Source organism: Aulonocara sp. 'chitande type north' Nkhata Bay, linkage group LG12 (assembly GCF_057382095.1).
Source record: "Aulonocara sp. 'chitande type north' Nkhata Bay isolate Kocher_YH1m ecotype deep benthic linkage group LG12, A_spYH_male_GT1.1, whole genome shotgun sequence".
NCBI lineage: Eukaryota > Metazoa > Chordata > Actinopteri > Cichliformes > Cichlidae > Aulonocara > Aulonocara sp. 'chitande type north' Nkhata Bay.
In genome coordinates, this window is record NC_141355.1 from 39,510,413 (window position 1) to 39,530,079 (window position 19,667).

The window sequence follows — 19,667 nt, forward strand, 5'->3', positions numbered from 1 at the left end:
TGTACGGTGGACCGTTAGAGGGGTTAAACTGTATACAGGGGTGGGGTGAGATGACACTTTTTTATGACCAAGAATGTAGTTAATACTGTTGTAACCAGGAAGTCACGCACACAGAGACACTCACACGTGCATACACACCCACGCACACACGCTCGCACACACACGGTGCCTGACACACCACGTGGGTTTTTTCGATGGGTGGTGCTTGTGTAAACTATAACTGTATTTAACAAAAAGGCTGCAGAGGGAGCCAAGGTCAGAGCCGTTTGAGGTCGAGGGCAGAGTGCTGCTCTGAAAATCCGACCAGGCTTCCCTTGTGCACGTTAAAACCGATCGATCGCTGTTCTGTCTTGCTTTGTTCATGGGAATAAGTCTCTGAGTCAGCGAGGTCTATAAGTTTAGACCTAACACAGGGTCTAATCAGATAACTCAAAAAATACAATACAGACAGAACCTGCAACTAAGAGCTAATGTGTCAAGATACTAAGGAAAAGAACCAGGAAAAGAACAAGGACTTGGAAAAGTTCATTTATAAGTAGAGCTGCTATTATTTTGCTCTCTGTGTTTTATGAAGACATTCACTACTGAACTACAAGTTCAGTAGTGAATGTCTGTAATCGGTCATCTGCCTGCCTTCCTGAGTGTTTGGCTGCTTTTCTTATCTTTACACTGCTATCACTTTTCCATGCTGTCAATCATTACTCTAGTCCAATCATTTTCTTGCCTGTCTTCTTTGGGCAATCAGCCTCCATGTTGCATAGTTTAAATCTCTGCTCTCCGTCATCCTCATTTTCAAACTCATTTTTGCAGCCCACCTTCTCCCCATCTCCACCTCACAGACTCCTCAGTCAGACCTCCATCCAAGCCTCAGTCTTCATCTTCATCACCACCGGCGTCTAGACTCTGGGGGGTCCTGTCCTAAATCACCACCATGATTCTGTTCTGCCACAATAGGTCATCAGAGTCTAATCACCAAATACATTCATTTCTGTGTCTCAGTAAATCATGTTCACTACTTCCAGGTGATCTTTCCATACTGAACTCTACATGTGGCCATAACAGATGTTAATCAGTTTGGTTTAAGAACTACAGAAAAGGGCTTTCCTGTACACTGTATTAATAAAATCATTGGTCCCTTTGTGTGGATTTAACAAGTCAGTATAAAAATTACTACACATTTTTTTTTTACCTTGTTGTCATTTGATTTGTCAAACATACCTATTAATTTGTTACTGAGTGGATCAGTGAAGCTACCTGGTGTTCATGATACACAACTGAAAGGATATACTTGATCTTTTTCATCAACAGTTTCTACACTTAAAAACATGTTTTCACCACCTGGGTCTGGGTGCAGTCCCCCCTCCAGGGGCAAGGGTACCTAGACCCGGTTCGTAGAGTACGCTTGGGGAGTGTGATCGTGTGTACAGCGTCTCTTTATGTCTGTCTCCACATTGGTTGAGTGTGGAGTGAGTGCATATGAGAGCATGAGGGTGGGAATGGATGTTTGTATCTGTGTGTGCCTGTATGTCTGTGTCTATATGTCAGGTTGGGTATCAGACGCCACCTCTCTGGGGACATCTCAGGCCCTCCAAGGTTTGGAGGCCTATCTCCACCCACCACCACTTCCCCTGCCAGTGGCGGACTCCCTCAGGCATCGGTGCGTTGGTGGTTCTTTGTGTCTGGGGGTGGGCGTCCGGGTACACACCGGCTCACTCCTTGGCGGCCGCTTATCGGGGCCTGGAGCCTGGGGCTCGCTCGGGCCACTTCGGAGGTGGGGTGCCCCCGGCCTCTCGGGCTGGGGCTCGGTCACTCAGGCACAGCTGGCTGCCGGCGGAGCTCACGGGCGCGTCACTGCAACCCCCCCTGGCTTCTGCTCCGCGGCTGCTGAGTGAGCCCTCATCTGGGACTCTCCTCAGCTCTTACTGGAACAGTGGCGCGGCTGCCCCTCTGTTGGTCTTCCTTGGTCTCTTGTGTTCTGGGGGCCTCTGGATGTCTAGAGTTTTGATCTCCTCCATACCTGCTTCATACCCTGGAGGACGGGGCTGTGGCCCCCCACACTCCCTAGCAGATCGTTACATGGAGAAACCTTTGGAATGCAAGCATGCTGATCCACACAGGTATGCACACAGGTGTACACACGGGTATTCACAGACGCGGACTACAGCTTTCTTGGCTGCTGCCTCAAAGCACACTGTGCGCTGTCTATCTTGCGTGCTGCACAATATCGTTTATTATTTAGTATCTATTGATATCTACTGCTAGCTAGTTTATTGTGATGGTGCTGTTTTTTATTATGTTGCTCTTTGTTGTTTGCTTTCTCTTCTGTTTTTTTTTCTCCATACAGGTGACCCAGGTGTTTTGTTTGTTTGTTTGTTTTTCTTTCTTCCCCCCCTTCTCACCGTCTCTTCTCCCCTTTGGTTTTCTTTCTCTCCCTCTCTTTCTTTCATTCTCTCTCCCCGTCCTATCCCCCAGTCATGTCTGTCCCGTTTGTAGCAACTGAAAATAAAATAAATTCATAATTATAATAAAGGTCAATCAAATGGACCAATATGGCAAGGCCACAATGATCCACTTGGTAAAATAAATCCGCTTGGCATCTTTCTTGGCCTTAAGACAACAATTCTGATGGTAAAGATCCAAACGGGACACAAAAAAAAACAAAAAAAAACATGTTTTCTGTGCTTTACACCAACAGACAGGGCAACTCCTTCTCCTTTTCTATTGGTCCTTTTAACTTTAAACTAGTCACATCATAGTCTTTGTTATTAGTCTCAGATACAGAAAAAACATTAAACTCTATGAACTGATATAAATATTCCTGTTTTTGTGCAGTTTCTGCATCCTTCTACTGTTGATGTGTATGACTGATAGAGCACCTGCCATTTCCACATTACTGTTGAAAAGCTCACCTGAGTAATAGTCATGTTTCATGTTGTTGTGGTTTTCTGGATCAGTGGCATTCTAAATCTGTGTATGAATCTAAATTTATTCAAGTTGTGCACATTTGTGTCATGTTTCTTTTTCATGTTTGTGTGAAGTGGAACATGGATTTGTGAGTATTAATTTACATACGGTTTTTCTTATTCCTCCACTTATCATGCAATACACATTTACAACTATTTTAAAGTCAGTTCTCTCCACTCTGTACAGTTGAAAATGTTAAAATGATCCAGCTTAACTAACACTAAAACACAGTGCTTTGAATTTTGTTTATATAAATCTATCTAGAAAAGAAAGTGCACATCACACAGAATGAGCCAGAAACAGAAACAGAATTTTTAAAAGCTAGACTGCTTGCTTCGCCCACCGTTCCCACGTCTGACTATGTCTCATTTCCTGCCGGCAGCCACACTTTGCAAACAGAACATAATACATGTGGTACATACATACAGTAATCTTTCCACCCGCAGCTTCCTGTTTACCACAGGTAGGCAACTTCAGCTCTTCAATGTATACATTTAATCTGGGGCAGCATAAACATACATAAGATGTAAAACCAAAAAAGAAAATTAAACACAACATTACATACAACATAAATTTTAAAATGTACATTTCAGATCTGTTCATAGATGGTAGAAGCCTTACTGAGCGTTCAACAGCAGGAAACTGTCTTTACTGTTGGTCAAATCAAAGCTTTTGAAGTTTGGACAGAAACATGCTGCATATCGAAGCACCAGAAATGGTCTTCCTCGAAAAAGTTTGTGTTCTCACCAAAGCCTTTAAGAAGTTATTTGGGGTCAAATAAACTTTATTAAGTTGATTTGACTGATTATTCTGTACGTGCAGTAATCATGTCCCTGTGATGAAGATGATGTCATTCGATTTGTAATTCGGATGAAATTTAAAAATTTTTTTACATAGTGTCTGTCATCTTATCATCCTTACAGCAAGAGTTGTGATGTTCCTGAACCAGAAACAGTGGGTGGACAGATTAATCCGCGCTCCAGTGGATGCCAGGACCACCACTTACTATGCGGGTCTTGCGACTGGCGATATGTGCACCAAAGCTGCTTCATACAGCGTGCGGCATGCAGTGAGGGATGCCAAACGCTGATGACACAGTGGTGTTGGGCGCCATCTCCAACAAGGCAGACTACATGGATGAAGTGAAGAATCTGGCATCGTGGTGCCAGGATAACCACCTCCAGCTGAACGTTGGCAAGACCAAGGAGCTGGTGGTGGACTTCAGAAAGAGTCAGCACAGAGACTACAAGCCCATTATCATCAATGGAGCTCCAGTGGAGAGGGTGCAGTCCTTCAAGTATCTCCACATCTCCTCAGACCTGACACGGTCTGCCCACATTCAGGTCCAGTCCAATAAGAAAAAGACAGGACTCATTGTTACATTTTCATATCATGCCTGATTCTTCTGGCTTCACTACAGCACAAGACACTTTAACACCCGACTCACACAATGTACATTCTCAGATTTCAAACTGTAAATTTCAAGATTGTTTTAAAAAACTTTACTTTACTTGGATGCAACATGTATTTGTGGCTTTGTTAGAAGCTAGACTCGTCCTCTCATGCAAAATGTGACATGAGCATATTCAGTAATACAATCTTAAATAAATCAAACAGAATGCCAGGGTTGTACATTGTACACCTGTAGACTGGCACACAACATGTGTATTGCTTGGAAGTAATAAAGACTGAAGGTCACAAAAGTGTTTTATATGGTATCCATCCAGCCAATTCCTTCCACTTGTACAGCTACTTTCAGTACTATTGATATTTCCTTAGACTCTTTCTCTTTGATTGATGTTTCTGAGTTAGCTTCAGTAATTACTTCCTCCAAACCATCAATGTGACTTTTAGACCCCATTCCTACAAGACTGCTCAAAGACGATCTGCCATTAATTAATTAATCTAACTCTATTAATGGACTACATACTACAGAATTTTAATGTGGAAGTTGTAATTATCCATTGTTTTCACCTGATGGCAGAGCTACTGGGACCCGCCCATCTGGTGCCAAAAAACAGCAATCTGGCCATTTGCCCTCCAGCCTTCCATTAAACATCTTTGAGTTTAACTTCCAGAAAGTTGTCGTGCTCTTAGTTGTGTTTGTTTACAGGTGACAGAAGAGCTCAGAGTACAGCACCAACATGTGAACACGCCTCTCAAATCTCAAATCACACCAATCACCCCTTCTATCATGTAGTACATGTCCAAATCAACATAGTTCAAGAATTACTTATGGTAGTTTGTTCAAGCTAGCTACCTTTGTTTTAACTAGTCTTGTTCTTCTTGTTCCCATGCAGATGAAAACACATGTAGCAGTCCATACTATGAAAGTTCTCATCCTGGCAGCAGTGTAGGGTGAGCGATTCTCTACAACGTACATGAAGATGTCACTGAACTGGAGCTCTGGGAGAGACGTCACAACTTTCAGGGTTTTAAAGAAAGCTGCTGGGGCAGAGTATGGATCACAAGTCCCCAGAATTCATAGTTTCTCTTTACATTTTTGTTTTTTCTCCATGGATAGATGATCCAAGTTGTCTTGGCTCAAGACAAGTAAAAAACACTTTGTCACACAGTACTACTGACTACAGACTACTGGCCATCACGGTGGAGTAAGTGACCGAAAACTATGGATAGGCCAATCTCCAACCTTCCTTTCATATCAAACATCCTTGAAAGAGTAGTTGTCAAACAGCTAACAGATAATCAGCAGAGGAATGGCTTATTTGAAGAGTTTCAGTCAGGTTTCAGAGCTCATCACAGCACAGTGAAGGCCAAAGGAGCTTGCAAAGAAACTGGGAGAACCTTCACAGACAGCTTTATTGAAGGTTACAAATGATCTTCTTATGGCCTCTGACAGTGGACTCATCTCTGTACTTGTCCTGCTAGACCTCAGTGCAGCGTTCGATACTGTCGACCATAATATCCTATTAGAGCGATTAGAACATGCTGTAGGTATTACAGGTACTGTGCTGCAGTGGTTTGTATCATATCTATCTAATAGACTCCAGTTTGTGCATGTAAATGGAGAGTCCTCTTCACACACTGAGGTTAATTATGGAGTTCCACAGGGTTCAGTGCTAGGACCAATTCTGTTTACATTATACATGCTTCCCTTAGGAAGCATCATCAGAAGACATAGCATACATTTACACTGCTATGCAGATGACACCCAGCTCTATCTGTCCATGAAGCCAGATAACACACACCAATGAGTTAAACTGCAGGAATGTCTTAAAGACATAAAGACTACGAGCTTGGCTGCAGAAGAGAAACTTAGGGTTGTTCTTGTTTTCTTTAATGAGTGATGAATAGTAAGATGGTCTAGCTTCATGCAGGGCTTTTTTATAAAGCAACAACTATTTTTCCAGGTGAAATGATGATCTTCTAAACTGGTGACACTTAACTGCTTTAAGTTGCACATTCAAGATTCAAGACTCATATTCAAGATTCTTTATTTGTCACTTGCATAGTTATACAAGTATAACAAGCAGTGAAATGTATCCTGACACGCTCCTCAACTGTACAAAAGGGAGAGAACATTATATATATTTAGTGAATATATACAGAGTCATTTGAGAGATGACAGTGAATTAGTTCCATCCTGAAATTAAGAGCAACTCTCTAAATTAAGAGAGTTTTAGAGCATTTTTTGAAAGTCAATGACTTAAATGGAATATATTCCCGACTATAGTGTAAGCAGAGGTGAGGATAGAAAGAGTGCAATGATAATTGAATTGGGGGAGGGTCAACCTGTTATCAGGTTAAACACGCAAAGGGAGTTAAGTTTCATATTATAATACACCAATGAAGGAATCCATTTGTGGCCTTCCTCATTGTCCAGCCTCGTCATTGCTATACAAATACCTAACAAAGGTGTCACAGCACAAATGGTCATAGCCAAGAAATCAAGTATTCAGCAGTCTGTAAGAATTATTTCTTTCAGTATGATTGGGCCTAATGCAGCACACATGTAACTGCTCACTGTTTCTGTTCAGTAAATGACAGAATGAGTGAATTATTGTAACTCAGTGTTTGATCTTTAATGAACAGTCACTATTTTTACGGCTTGTTTCATTGAACAATTGCAATGATTATCTGATGAATTCTTTCTTTTTTTAGGTTTAAATGGACTCACTGATCTTTACAGCAGCAGGAATATCACAACTGGTTTCTCAATATAGCTCTTGTCTGGTTCCTAACAGAAATACGGCACTAAAAAAATTCTTAATTGAAATGTATGGAAGAATGGCAAAGCTGGTAAAAGTAGAACTTTAAAGGGAGAAATGCATTTGCAGGTTTAACATCCTGGTGTTTAAATAGATTTTGATATTTTAAAAAGTTGTTCAGGGGTGATTAAAGATGGCTGCTAAGTGGCGGGGTTTGCTGCTAGAAGGACTTTGGCAATAATCAAAGACTCACATAAATATGATGAAGATCAAGACACTGAATGAAATTATAGTTTCAAAAAGATTTAAAATATCATGCTCAAATCAATGTCAGTGTTTATATTGATATTCCTGCACCACCTCTATGTGTTATATAGAACTTGCTATTGTACAGCTCATAGCCTTAATGCTTCCTCTATGTGACCATCTAGCACTACTGCCAGCATAGACTAAGTGGAGAGCTGCTCACGCATTTAGTGCTGAGTTGAATCATTACTGTAGAAACTGAGGCTGATTACTGAGAGCATCAGGCTGCAAATGTAGCTACACATTCAAACAATTTCAAATTATTTTAGGTCTTAAACTTGCTTTGTAACTGTTCAAAAAGAAGGCCAGTTCTAAACTGTTCAAAAAAAAAAAAAAAAAAAAAAAGTCCACTCAAAGAGCACATTTCCCACCAAGTCCAGAGCATCCATCCATCCATCCATCATCTTCATCCGCTTTATCCGAGGCCAGGTCGCGGGGGCAGCAGCCTAAGCAAATAGGCCCAGACCTCCCTCTCCCCAGCCACCTCCTCCAGCTTATCCGGGGTTCAGAGCACCAGTTACAAATTCTAAAGTTTTATGGATCTGTGATAACTGCAATCTTCCTTTCTCTTCCTGTTCTGCACTACGTTCCATGCTAATGCTGCTGACAGACAGAAATTAAACTGCTGCAAAACACACGTGTCAGAGTGGGCGTGGGGTTTAGGAAGATTTTTGTTTGATTTGACAAGATCTTCACTGAAATTAAAGAAAACATGAAATCAAAATATGAATGAAGATGCTTTGTTTCATCATTTAAGTACCATCCACACGAATCACAGGGAAACACTCATTATTTGGAAAATCAACAGATGCATAAAATACTTTTATTCTTAGTTATGTCACTAATTATGAAGCAAAGAATTTATATTTGACATTTATCAAAATAAAGTCAAATATTTTCTACTGTATCTGATTATTTTCAATGATAATTGAGTAAATGGTGTTATAATTAGATATTGCAGAGGCATAAATAATATCTAAACTTTACAGTCATATATCTGACTATTTAATAAAAAATAATGAGAGATTTTATAATAAAACTCGATAATTACTGATTACACAAAATGTATGAAAAAACCCAAAACAAATAAACACAATAAAAATAGAACTATTCCCAATAAAATACAATAAATCAAATCACACACTCTCCAGATTTTTACCAAACATTACAGAAAACAAATCAGAAAAGATTAAAATGACTGATTCAACTTACAGTGCAGTACAGAGCAAAACTAACAACTTAAATGAAAATCCTGGTACTTAAAGAGCTCAGCCCAGGAAAAATTATTTGATTCATAATTTCAAAAAAAGACAAGAATAAAGGTACCTGATCACCAAATGTGTGTCGTCTTTCTTTGTGATCAAACATTTAATACCCCCGCCCACACAAACACACACACACAATGATAACATTAGAATGACAAAGTCACACTGATAACTGTTCTGTTCTTTACTTATCTGAAAATAATTTGTTTTTCCTGCATCATTGCAACTTATACTCTGTTTCTATTTTGAAGTAAATTATGATAAAAACATTTATTTGCTGGAAAAACACTGACCATAGCTTCCACTCTGCCAGGTGGGAGATTAATGAGCTGAGACAGAGTGGAACATGCTGGTTCCACGTGGGTCTTTTAGCAACTAATACCTATTCAGTCTTTGGAGTTAGTTTAACCAGTCAGAAGCTTTGGTAATGTTGGGATAGTGACTTGTGGTTTAATGGTGAGACTGGAGTCCGACACTGTGTTTAAGGCAGGTTCGATGACACCCAGTCAGAATTATTTGCTGTTGTGAGGAAATCCCAAACATGTAAAATGTGCAGAACAACAAATCGGTGCTTCTTTAACGTTTTTTCCCAGTACAAATGAAAGAAAAACAACTGAAATCATTCATTTCTCGTCATAAAATGCTGCAGCCTGACGCGTCACTGACCTCCTTACTTAAGATTTTTTGCATCAATTCACTTAATTGTTGTTCATGTTCTTCCTGTAGTTCGTCCTTGTGCTCCTCAGTTTTTGCATCCCTCATTTGTTTTTCATGTTTTTCCACTAGATGTTTGATCTTTCTCAGGTTTTCGCTCTTCTTGGTCACACGTTTCACTAAGTCGTTCATTTCCTTCACGTGTTCTTCCCGCTGAGCATTTAATTCATCCATGTGTTTCTTTTGGGATTCGTTGAACTCTTCTGCTTTCTGTCTGGCTTTTCTTTCATAGCTCTTCTTTAGGTCCTCCAGTGTTTTCTGATGATTGTTCTCTGTTATTTCCATTTCTCTTCTTATTTGTTCCTCTTGTAATTTGTTGTTTTCGTATTTTATTTTTTCTTGTTTGTAACTTTCCAGCAGTTTGTCTATTCTTTCTTCCTCCTCCTGTCGTCTCTTTTCATCTTCTTGTCTTTGTTTCTCTCGCTCTTCTCTTCGTTCTTTCTCCCAGGCTTCTTGTTTTCGTTGCATCTCTTCTCTGGTCTCTTCCAGCTGTCTGTCGACACTTTCCTTTGCCTCTTTTTCCAAATGAATTTGTCTGTCCAACTTTTCAAGTTCTTCTTTGAATTGTTGTCGATATCTTTCTTCTCCAGTGTCCTTTTCCTTTTCCTCCTTTTCTCTCATTTCTTCTTCTTTTTTCTTCTTCTCTTGTTCTTCCTTAATTTTGTTCATCATTTCCTCGAGTTCTTCAGCTTTCTGTTTTCCCTCCTTTTCTGATTTTTCTCTCTCTTCTGCCATTCTTATTTTCATTGCTTTCATTTCTTGCTTATGTTTTCTTTCAATCTCTTCCTTTTCCTTCTGCATCTCTTCTTCCTTCTCCTTTAAATTCTTCTGCATCTCCTTCCTTATCGCAGCTTCAGCCTCTTGCAGCATCTCATTGGTGTAGAAGCTTCCTCCATTGTTCTTCACCATGGTGTCAATCTTTTTTATCAGCTCACTGACTTGTGTGCAGTTTTGTTTGTCAGAGTTATTGAACACATGGTATCTTCCTCCACAGTTAGAGATCAGCTTCTTAAAGGAATCATGACATTTGTTCTTGATGTAATCATCAATAGACTCTCCCTGACGCTCCAGATCGTCTCCTCTGGTAAAAAGGATGATGGTGAACTTTTCTGAATTCTTCCCAAAGAATCTTTTAGTGAGCCTGATCGTTTCTCTCTCCTCTGCTGTGAATCTACCAACCCCTATCACCACCAAGAAGACATGTGGTCCTGGAGCCAGCTGGCTGATACATTTCACCAGCTCTTCTTGAACTTCTTCATTGGACAGAGCTGTGTCAAACAGACCAGGAGTGTCGACCACAACAACAGGACGACCGTCCACCTCACCCTCTGCCTTCGTACAATATGTTGTGACCGACATTTGACTTGATGCAGCTATAAACTTGTCGTTTCCTAAAATCGTGTTTCCTGTAGAGCTCTTTCCACAGCCGGTCTTCCCAATCAGCACAATCCTGAGACAATCTGAGTCTTTTCCTTCAACTTCATCACCTAAAACATGAAAACAATCAGAGTTAAAACTTGTATACTGCTGGATTAAAACTCTTTGGGTCACTGAACACATAAAAATATTAAAATCTAAACTACTTACAAGTCATCATGTTCGTCTTCAGCTTCTCAAGTTCATCATGTTGCATCTGTATGGATTTATCTTGTTGTAAGACTTTGTCCATCTGTGCATGTAGAAATGTTGTCTTTGTATAACAGTGTGGTTTGTTTGTGGCATCACTAATTTTGTCCACAACCTCAAACATCTTTGTAATCTGCTGTTTGTCTTTGATGTTGAGAACCACATGTCTTTGTCCGAACGTCTGAAGAAGCTTCTGGATGTCTTTGTCTATACTTAATATATTTTCAGCAGCTGGATCTGTAGGATCTGAGCCCACAGTGAACAGAATCATGGTGAAGTCATTGACTCGAGAGCCGAATGCATCCTGGATGGTCTCTAACTCTCTCTTGTCTTCATCAGTGAGGGGAGCCACAGATAGGACCAGGATGAAGGCATGGACACCCTCAGGATCACAGAGGGAGATACACCTGAGTGATTCCTCCATCACTGCCTGCTGAGGTTTTCCATACAAGGCAGGCAGCTCCACCAGGGAAACCCAACGTCCACACACCTCTCCCTGATGTTTAACACACTCTGATGAGTTGGAGGCTGAATGAAGCTCAGTCTGACCTAAAATGGCCTTGGCTGCTGACGTCTTCCCTGCTCCTCTCCTCCCAAACAGAACCAGGTTCAGACTGGACTTCAGATTGGGTTTAGCCTCTTCTTTTAATATGAGATATTTTCCCCAGTTTTTAGTCACCATCTCATTCATTTCTTCCATCAACTCTGAGGAATCTGAGAAGGAGTCTTTTCTGTCAAAATTAATGTAGTGCTGCTTTTGTTTGGATTCTTCAATGAGTTTATCCACTGACTTATTCCCTTCCTGATTATGCGTTCGGATGATGATGGAGTGATTAAAAGCATCTTGACCAAACAAGCTCAGGACCAAATTCAGAGTTTTTCTGTTCTCCTCAGTAAAATCAGAAGGTTTGACTAACAGCAGCAGAACGTTTGGTCCAGGAGGACAGAGACTCACACAGCTCTTCATCTCTTTAAACAGCTCATTCACAGGCAGACTGAAGATGTCGGGAGTTTTTACAACTGTGGGAGGTTTCCTGTTCCTCTCTCCAGAGGCAGCACCAGATTGCTTTCCTCCAAAACCTTTAGACTCTTTTTTCCCAACGAGGAGCTTTTCCAGGGCTGATTTCTTGTCATTACTTTTTCCAAACAGCATTATCCTGAGTTCACGTGCTGCAAAAAACAATGTAAATTGCCTCAAAAATTATGAAACACATATTTATGTCACATTCTATTAAATAGTTTGTAATTGTTAATCATTTCACTTGAGAAATAATCACTTACAAATTTGTCTTAAAACAGGTTGCTTAGTGATAGCGCTGGCAGTTACACTTTCTGATATGGTTTCTTGATTAGTTGAAAAGCCATATCAGCTCTCTATTTAGGAGGATAAGCTCATGCAGATGTTTTAAAGGCACTACCGTGATTTTGTTGGGCAGAGGTGGCAAAAGTACAAACTTGATTTACTTAAGTAGAAGAAATGAAACAACTTATTTACTCAAGTAAAAGTGGAAATGTACAGGATGTCAACGCTAGCCCTTTATATTATAACATATGATAACCTTTCTTTGGGGCCTCTGAAATACACCCAGAAACTACAAGTGGCTCAGTCAATAGGGGACCTACCATTAACAGGTGGGACTGATGACTTGACCTACAAGGCTATTCAGGTTTGGTTTATCTTATCAGGGTTACGAGGAAAGACACCTGGACAATTTCTAGGTAGTTAGTACTCCAGCTGGTGCAGGGGTGCAGCTGGGTAAGACCCATAGGACCAGAGATTAGGACCTTTTTATCAGAGAACCCTCCCCCCAAAAAAAGGTTCCTCTCCAAGGGTTGTTGGCCCCGCAGATTGGCACCGGACTGTCCTTTGTCACTGATTCTGTTTATAATTTTTTTGGACAGAATATTTAGGTGCATTCAAGGGCTACACACTTATTAGGTGCTGGGATCAATGGTCTCAGGGTATAATCTCTGATTTTACCTCTGATCTTACCGAATTTCCCAGAGTAATCCACCCGAGGGATTAATAAACTTTTATCTTATCTGATTTTTGATTTTGTTGATTTTGCAAGGGACTGACTTCCAGTTTGCACTAGTGTGGTGTGACACAGTTAGGATGAGAATTAGCACTTCCAAGTCTGAAATGTCAAGAATGTCATAAGACATAAAGATTGGGATGGCCACTAACTTTTTGTCATGGTCCGTGGGAGTGCCTGGAGGGGGTTTTCCTTGTGTGGCTGCTGAGCCATCCCTTTGGGGCAGGGACTTCAGTGCTTCAAGTGAGCCTCAGCTGCGAGCAATCAGCGGGAGACCTACTTCAGCTGACTCAACCGGCCCCTCCTTGCCAGTTTGTTCTACTCTTCTTGGTGGTAAATTACGTTTCCCTTTGTGGTTTTCCTTGTGTGATTTATCTGTTGGAGTAATTCCTGTCTTCCCTTCATTCAGCGGAGTTTCAACCCTGGCTTCACCTTACTGGGACAGTCCCTGTCTCCCAGCCGGCTCGCCCGCCTGCCCTCTAACCTCCACGCTTCAGCTTGAGACCCTCCAGAAGCTTCCCACAGACCTCTCTCCCCTCTCCTCAGTGAAACGAACCATGACTGGCACAGTAAGGCGAACTATTCTCCAGTTTCTAGTTATCAAGCTCTAGTTTTCTCTTTCGATTTTAACTACCTCTCCATCTGTTACAGAATATCCCCTCGCCTCTCTGACCTCTTCCGCGTTCCTGCCACTAGCCTTTTGGGCCCCTCGTCACTTTTGGCCACCTTTTCAAATAAATATCACTGTAAGCATTCCACGCCCATGTTTGTCTGCGTTTTTGGGTCCACTTTCCTGGGCAAAGCTGTTGGTTCATGATACTTTCTGCTTCTTAATTCAGATCAAACTGAGGTTATTGTACTCTGCCTTAAAATCTTAGAAATATGGTGGCTAACCAGATTCTTACTCTGGATGGCATTACCTTGGCCTCCAGTAACACTGTGAGGAACCTTGGAGTCATTTTTGACCAGGACATGTCCTTCAATGCACATATTAAACAAATATGTAAGACTGCTTTCTTCCATTTGTGCAACATCTCTAAAGTTAGAAATATCCTGTCTCAGAGTGAAGCTGAAAAACTAGTTCATGCATTTATTACTTCCAGGCTGGACGACTGTAATTCATTATTATCAGGATGTCCAAAAAACTCCCTGAAAAGCCTTCAGCTGATCCAAAATGCTGCAGCAAGAGTCCTGACAGGGACTAGAAAGAGAGAGCAGATTTCTCCTGTTTTGGCTTCCTGTTAAATCCAGAATTCAAAATCCTGCTCCTCACATACAAGGTCTTAAATAATCAGGCCCCATCTTATCTTAATGACCTTGTAGTACCATATCACCCTATTAGAGCACTTCGCTCTCGCTCTGCAGGCCTACTTGTTGTTCCTAGAGTATTTAAAAGTAGAATGGGAGGCAGAGCCTTCAGTTTTCAGGTCATATGATTGTTGGGTTTTTCTCTGTATCTACTGTACAATATAAAGCGCCTTGAGGCGACTGTTGTTGACTGTTGTTCTTACCAGAGTAAGAATCTGGTTAGATACCATATTTCTAAGATTTTCAGATTAAAATCTGGTTGGCTGATGCCTGACAACACAGGAGGGAAATGTCATTGTAGGATTAGTAGAGCTTTATCCCTCCCTTCCTAAATTATATAGCTTTTGGCATTATAACTAATACTTTAAATGAAATGATTTTTATTTTACTCATGATACATCAATGTTGTTAGTTCAACTTACAGTCCTTGATGTCATAGCTGCTATCTTCTGGTTTTTGGAAATCCTCTGCAAAAATATAAAGAACTCAAGTTATCCTTCAACACTTAAATGTGGGAAATCTCTTGGTGTTACAGGAATGTGTCATGAGGTCTCTACTTCTGATATGCCAAGTAATTAGTGTACTTGACTGAAATCAATTCATACCATCTCAATTAAGTTTAAAGATTGGACCCTGAGCCGGTGAGAAAAGACTAGAAGCAGAGATTTTATCCCAAGTTGTTTTTGGTTGTTTTATGTATCGTATCAACTTGACCCCAATTTTAAAAAGTTCTGATCATCTTCAAAGATGGAGCAATATTCCACATATAACATCTTTTTTCTGCACATCCCAGTATCACTAACAATACCATGAATCTATTTCTTGTTCCTAAGTGGTCACTGGAGAAACTAAAGAAATCCGAATTTGGATTTCAAAACAAACCAAGAAAGTATCTCAGCATATCACTGTCTCTGAGTGAAGTATTTACAAGCATGGCTTCCTTAATCCAGCTTCTTTGTGTTTCTTGTTGTGGGCAAGAAGCCATTTTGTCAGGGGTTTTTGTTATCCTGCTTTCTTTTCGTACTTCGTGTGGGTGGACTAATTATACAATTCACCCTGGAGTGTGTGTCTGTGATAATCCACCTGTTCCTGATTGCCTGGTGGATCAGGGAGCTATTTAAGGTGCCTTCAAGCAGCTTTCAGTTATTTATTTTTTATTTACATTCATTCTTTCAGCAAGTGAAGCGACTGAAAATGAACGAGTAACTATATTGGCAGAACAGGGCGACATGTACTGTGAGCATGTTGGATATGTTTATCAGCCAACGTTGCTCCTAAAACCAGCAGCACAGTGTGATCATGGCAGTTGGATCCTGCTCCACCCTGCTGCTGCACCTGTTTGTTGTGTGCTCTCACTTCCAATACCTGAACAGATGTTACAGTTACTCTCTAAATCTACTCTCTGTGGACGGTGTGAGTGCAAAATCCTCACTGCTGATCAATAACATGTGAGTGGACTCACCAGCTGTTTTGGTTGCCATGATGTCGATTTTCTGAAAAGACCTGGGGATGAACTGGAAGGAAAAAAAAGTATTTTAGGTTCTTTGAGTCACACCACATGTGATGGTAGGTGGACAAAGGGGCTGTAAGCATGAATGGTTCGAATGGAACGGCAGAAAAAAAGAGTGTAACACAAGTTACATTTAGACATGGTAAATAGTATTTGTATAGCGCTTTACTTAGTCCCCGAGGACCCCAAAGTGCTTTATGCTACATTCAGTCATTCACACACAGATGATGGCAGCTACATTGTAGCCACAGCTGCCCTGGGGCCACTGGTGCCACCGGGTCCTCTGACCACCACCAGTAGGCAACGGGTGAAGCGTCTTGCCCAAGGACACAACGACCGAGACCGTCGGTTCGAGCCCCGGCTTGAACCAACAACCTTCCGATTACAAGACGAACTGCCAACTCTTGAGCCACGGTCGCCCACATCATGAGTAACGGCTGAAAGAGGGATCAACCAGATTGAAGAATCAGGGGACCTCAGTCTGAACACATGTAGAAGTGTTTTATACACATGGATGATTTATTTCACGTTCTCAACCTCAGAGATCATTTATGCTTTCAGGAAGCCTACTGTGCACAAGAAGATATTACTTGAATGAGTTTTAATTAAAGAATATTATGATGGATCCATTTGATCCACTCATGTGTGCTGCATTCAAGTGCATAATTGGACTAAGATTATTCCAAACAGTCGGACAGAAACGACCAACTATAGACCACATCACCTGGATCATAATCACATTCACATCTTACTACAAGGATTAATTTAGCAAACGCTTCTGAGAACGATGATTAGATGAGATCACGAGAGTCTAAAAACTCCAGTAAGTGAAACACGATCTGAGTGTGGGCGGTACATCTGCAACAAAGAGAATACCAGGACCTGTTCCAGCCCGCTGGGTACAGGTGAGCAGCTGCAAAAAAGGTGTGTGTGTGTGTGTGTGTGTGTGTGTGTGTGTGTGTGTGTGTGTTGGTGTGTGTGTGTGTGCGTGCGTGTGTGTGTGTGTGAGGGGGGAGTTGTGGCAGTTTCAGTAGAGATTAAAAGTTTCATATAGATAAAATATTAAAATATTCCTCTTCACTCAACTGTCTCACCCTCCAGTTTATATGCAATCTTTCTGTCTACTCAGAGGAAATTATTGATGTCATCATAGGTTATATAACAAATAACCTAAGTTTCATGTTTCTGCTCATTCTGTGCAGTAATTTGATAAAAGCACAAAACAAATATTAGGAATTATAGTTCTGCATCATATCACACAGGTTCACTCTCTGCAGCCATAAAGAAAAGATGTAAATGAGGAAAAATCAAAAGTATATTAAAGGCAGTAACGATCAAAGTGAAACTATCATTAACAAAGAATCACGACGCACCTCACAGCACAAACACAGCTAACAAAGGTGCAGCAGACCTGCAGAGAATCCAAAGCATGAAAAAACATTTAGTGATGAGTTTAACTGTTCAGAAAAAACAGCAGATAAATTTGTGCTTTACCTGTTTGTCGTCCTCTGAGTTCACAGGTGAGACATGGCGCCTGCTTCTTTGTTTGGTTTCACCTCTGACGACGGTATGAAGGCGGGCTTAACGCTGCCCACCCAATCAGAAGTTAGAAACACTGCTCATGTTTTCTCTGAGCCTTCTTTTCTTCACTTTTGATTGGGTGGGAACAACCACCCACCCATACTCTGTGTGCTGGTGTTTGGGTGGGGTGAGTCTACTCGACACAAATTTATGCTTTATATTTGTATATTTGTACAGATTTGTGTCGACGTTCAGAGGCTGGATCCATGCAGAACAGATGACAAAACATCTGCATCGGTGCGCCTTCATGTTTGTCGTCTGGTTGCACCGATGTTCTGTACGACATCCTGATGTGTTGTCGGTCTGATGTTCGTTGTTTAAAGTTTAAAAGAATACATTTGCCCTCTGTCACTTTAATGCAGCGTGCATTGTGGTTGTGTGAGAAGCCGAGAGCATGAAAGTTAATAACTCCACAGACTACAGCTAATCTGTCAGAAAGCAAAAGAATGCAGGGCCTGTTCCAGCCTGCTGTGTTAGGAATGACGGTTACAAATAAAAGTGCGAGACAAAGATCGTCACAACAAAAATGTGAGTGTGCGTGCCTGTTACAGTTGCTCCTGCTTTTTCTCTTCAGCTTAACTTTTACTTACTCGTTTCTTTGTCTTTTGCTTTATAGTTGGAGTGTTGAACTCTTTATATTGAATTATTTAAATTGTTTAGTCTGTTACTGTCTAGGTGCAACTGTGATCCATATAATTTCCTTTGGGATTAATAAAGTATTCTGATTCTGAAACACACACAACAAAATCAAACAACACTCACACACAACCCTTGACACTCATGCCCATGGAGAGTGGATGGCAACTTCTGACCACGGTCTGTGGATATCAGCTGATACAGTGGCTTGCAAAAGTATTTGACCCCCTTGAACTTTCCCACATTTGGTCACATTACAGCCACAAACATGAATCAATGTTATTGGACTTCCAGGTGAAAGACCAACACAAAGTGGTGCACACGTGAGAAGTGGAACGAAAATCAGACATGATTCCAAACATTTTTTACAAATAAATAACTGCAGCTGGGTTAGCCTCACTTTAACTCAATGCGTGCACGGCTGCAATGAACAAAACACAGTCCAGCAGCTTCTCGCCGAAACTTTACGTGTCATGTCACTAACTCACCGACACAGTGACTTATCTTTCCGAGAAGTCAAAACACACTTACTGATGCTACATAAAAACAAGCTAACTTCTCCGGATGCTCCGTGTAACTCACGCGCCACCGCCCTCTCTCCTCGCGCTCTCTTTTTTCTCTTTTTCCTTCTCCACCCTGTGTTACCTTCACAGACCATATCCCCGTAGGAAATTACAGTTCTTCTTCTTCTTCGGTCAAGTTTAACGGCAGCTTGCATCCAAAACTGTTGCATTACTGCCATCTCCTGGCTGTCAACCGTCCGTCACTCCTGAATCCTCAGATCCTCTTGATGAGACCAGTATTTCTCAAAAAACGAAAAACCACCACCTTCCCTTCACCATGACTTAACTTATTAACCACTTGTTCCAATGTAAGTTCCCTTCCACCACTCATTTCACCCCACATCACCCTCCTGTGACTTGCATACTTCCTACAACTAAGGAGTACATGCTCAACCGTCTCCATATCAGTGCACCCATCACACAACCCAGTCGGATGTTTCTCTATCCTAAAGAGAGTACCATTTAAAAAGCAGTGGCCCGTTCGTATTCGACTGATAACAACCTCCTGGAAATTACAGTTCTCACAAGCAAGCCACAATAAAAGAAAGATAACTTATTTTAAACAATGCAAACATGTTTTTAATCATTTGACATGAACTTTGATCTTTTTAATACACAAGAATTTTAATTTAAATAAATGAACTCTTTGATATTAATATTCTCAGACTTCACTTATCTTTTACTATTTATGCATCTTTTTAACCCGGGTTACAAATATAAAGCGCCTTGAGGTGACTTCTGTTGTGATTTGGTGTTTTGTATATAAAATTGAATTGTATTAAAATTGAATTAATTATTTTTCCTGGGTTGTGTGAAATCTGAGAAAAACATCTCTATACAAGGTGTAGGTCTATTAGTCTATTAGTTTATGTTGTGAGGTTGGGTGTTGATTCTGGAGTGCAAAATTACTGATGGAAGATGGACAAGAAAAGGTCAAACAAGAAACAAGATCACATTCATTAGCAGGGATAGTAAAAACTTCTGTTTAC

The 19,667-nt window shown here is 40.9% G+C and overlaps 1 protein-coding gene across 5 annotated transcripts; it reads right to left on the minus strand.

Annotated features, from left to right (window-relative positions):
* Window positions 1-6,481: 6,481 nt before the first annotated feature.
* LOC147318111 (GTPase IMAP family member 8-like) lies at window positions 6,482-19,013 on the minus strand. 5 transcript variants are annotated; one of them, XM_086257758.1, is made up of 6 exons: window positions 17,393-19,013; window positions 17,272-17,309; window positions 15,851-15,902; window positions 14,811-14,855; window positions 11,006-12,214; window positions 6,482-10,905 (listed from the first exon to the last, which is right to left on the minus strand). In XM_086257758.1, exons 3-6 carry the CDS (start codon window positions 15,867-15,869, stop codon window positions 9,338-9,340), a joined length of 2,841 nt encoding a protein of 946 aa, XP_086113884.1. In that variant the 5' UTR covers window positions 15,870-15,902; window positions 17,272-17,309; window positions 17,393-19,013; the 3' UTR covers window positions 6,482-9,337. The 5 variants fall into 5 exon arrangements, with proteins under 5 accessions (XP_086113884.1, XP_086113885.1, XP_086113887.1 ...); XM_086257759.1 differs by lacking the exon at window positions 17,272-17,309; XM_086257761.1 differs by lacking the exon at window positions 14,811-14,855.
* Between the last annotated feature and the right edge of the window lie 654 nt (window positions 19,014-19,667).

What these genes read in the sequence shown, in the direction of transcription:
- LOC147318111 (XM_086257759.1), bottom strand. An exon ending in CAGCTATGACATCAAGGACT is followed by an intron (nt 12,215 to 14,810) that starts GTAAGTTGAACT and finishes TGTTTTTTGCAG; the next exon opens with CACGTGAACTCAGGATAATG. An exon ending in GAAGACGAACATGATGACTT is followed by an intron (nt 10,906 to 11,005) that starts GTAAGTAGTTTA and finishes TTCATGTTTTAG; the next exon opens with GTGATGAAGTTGAAGGAAAA.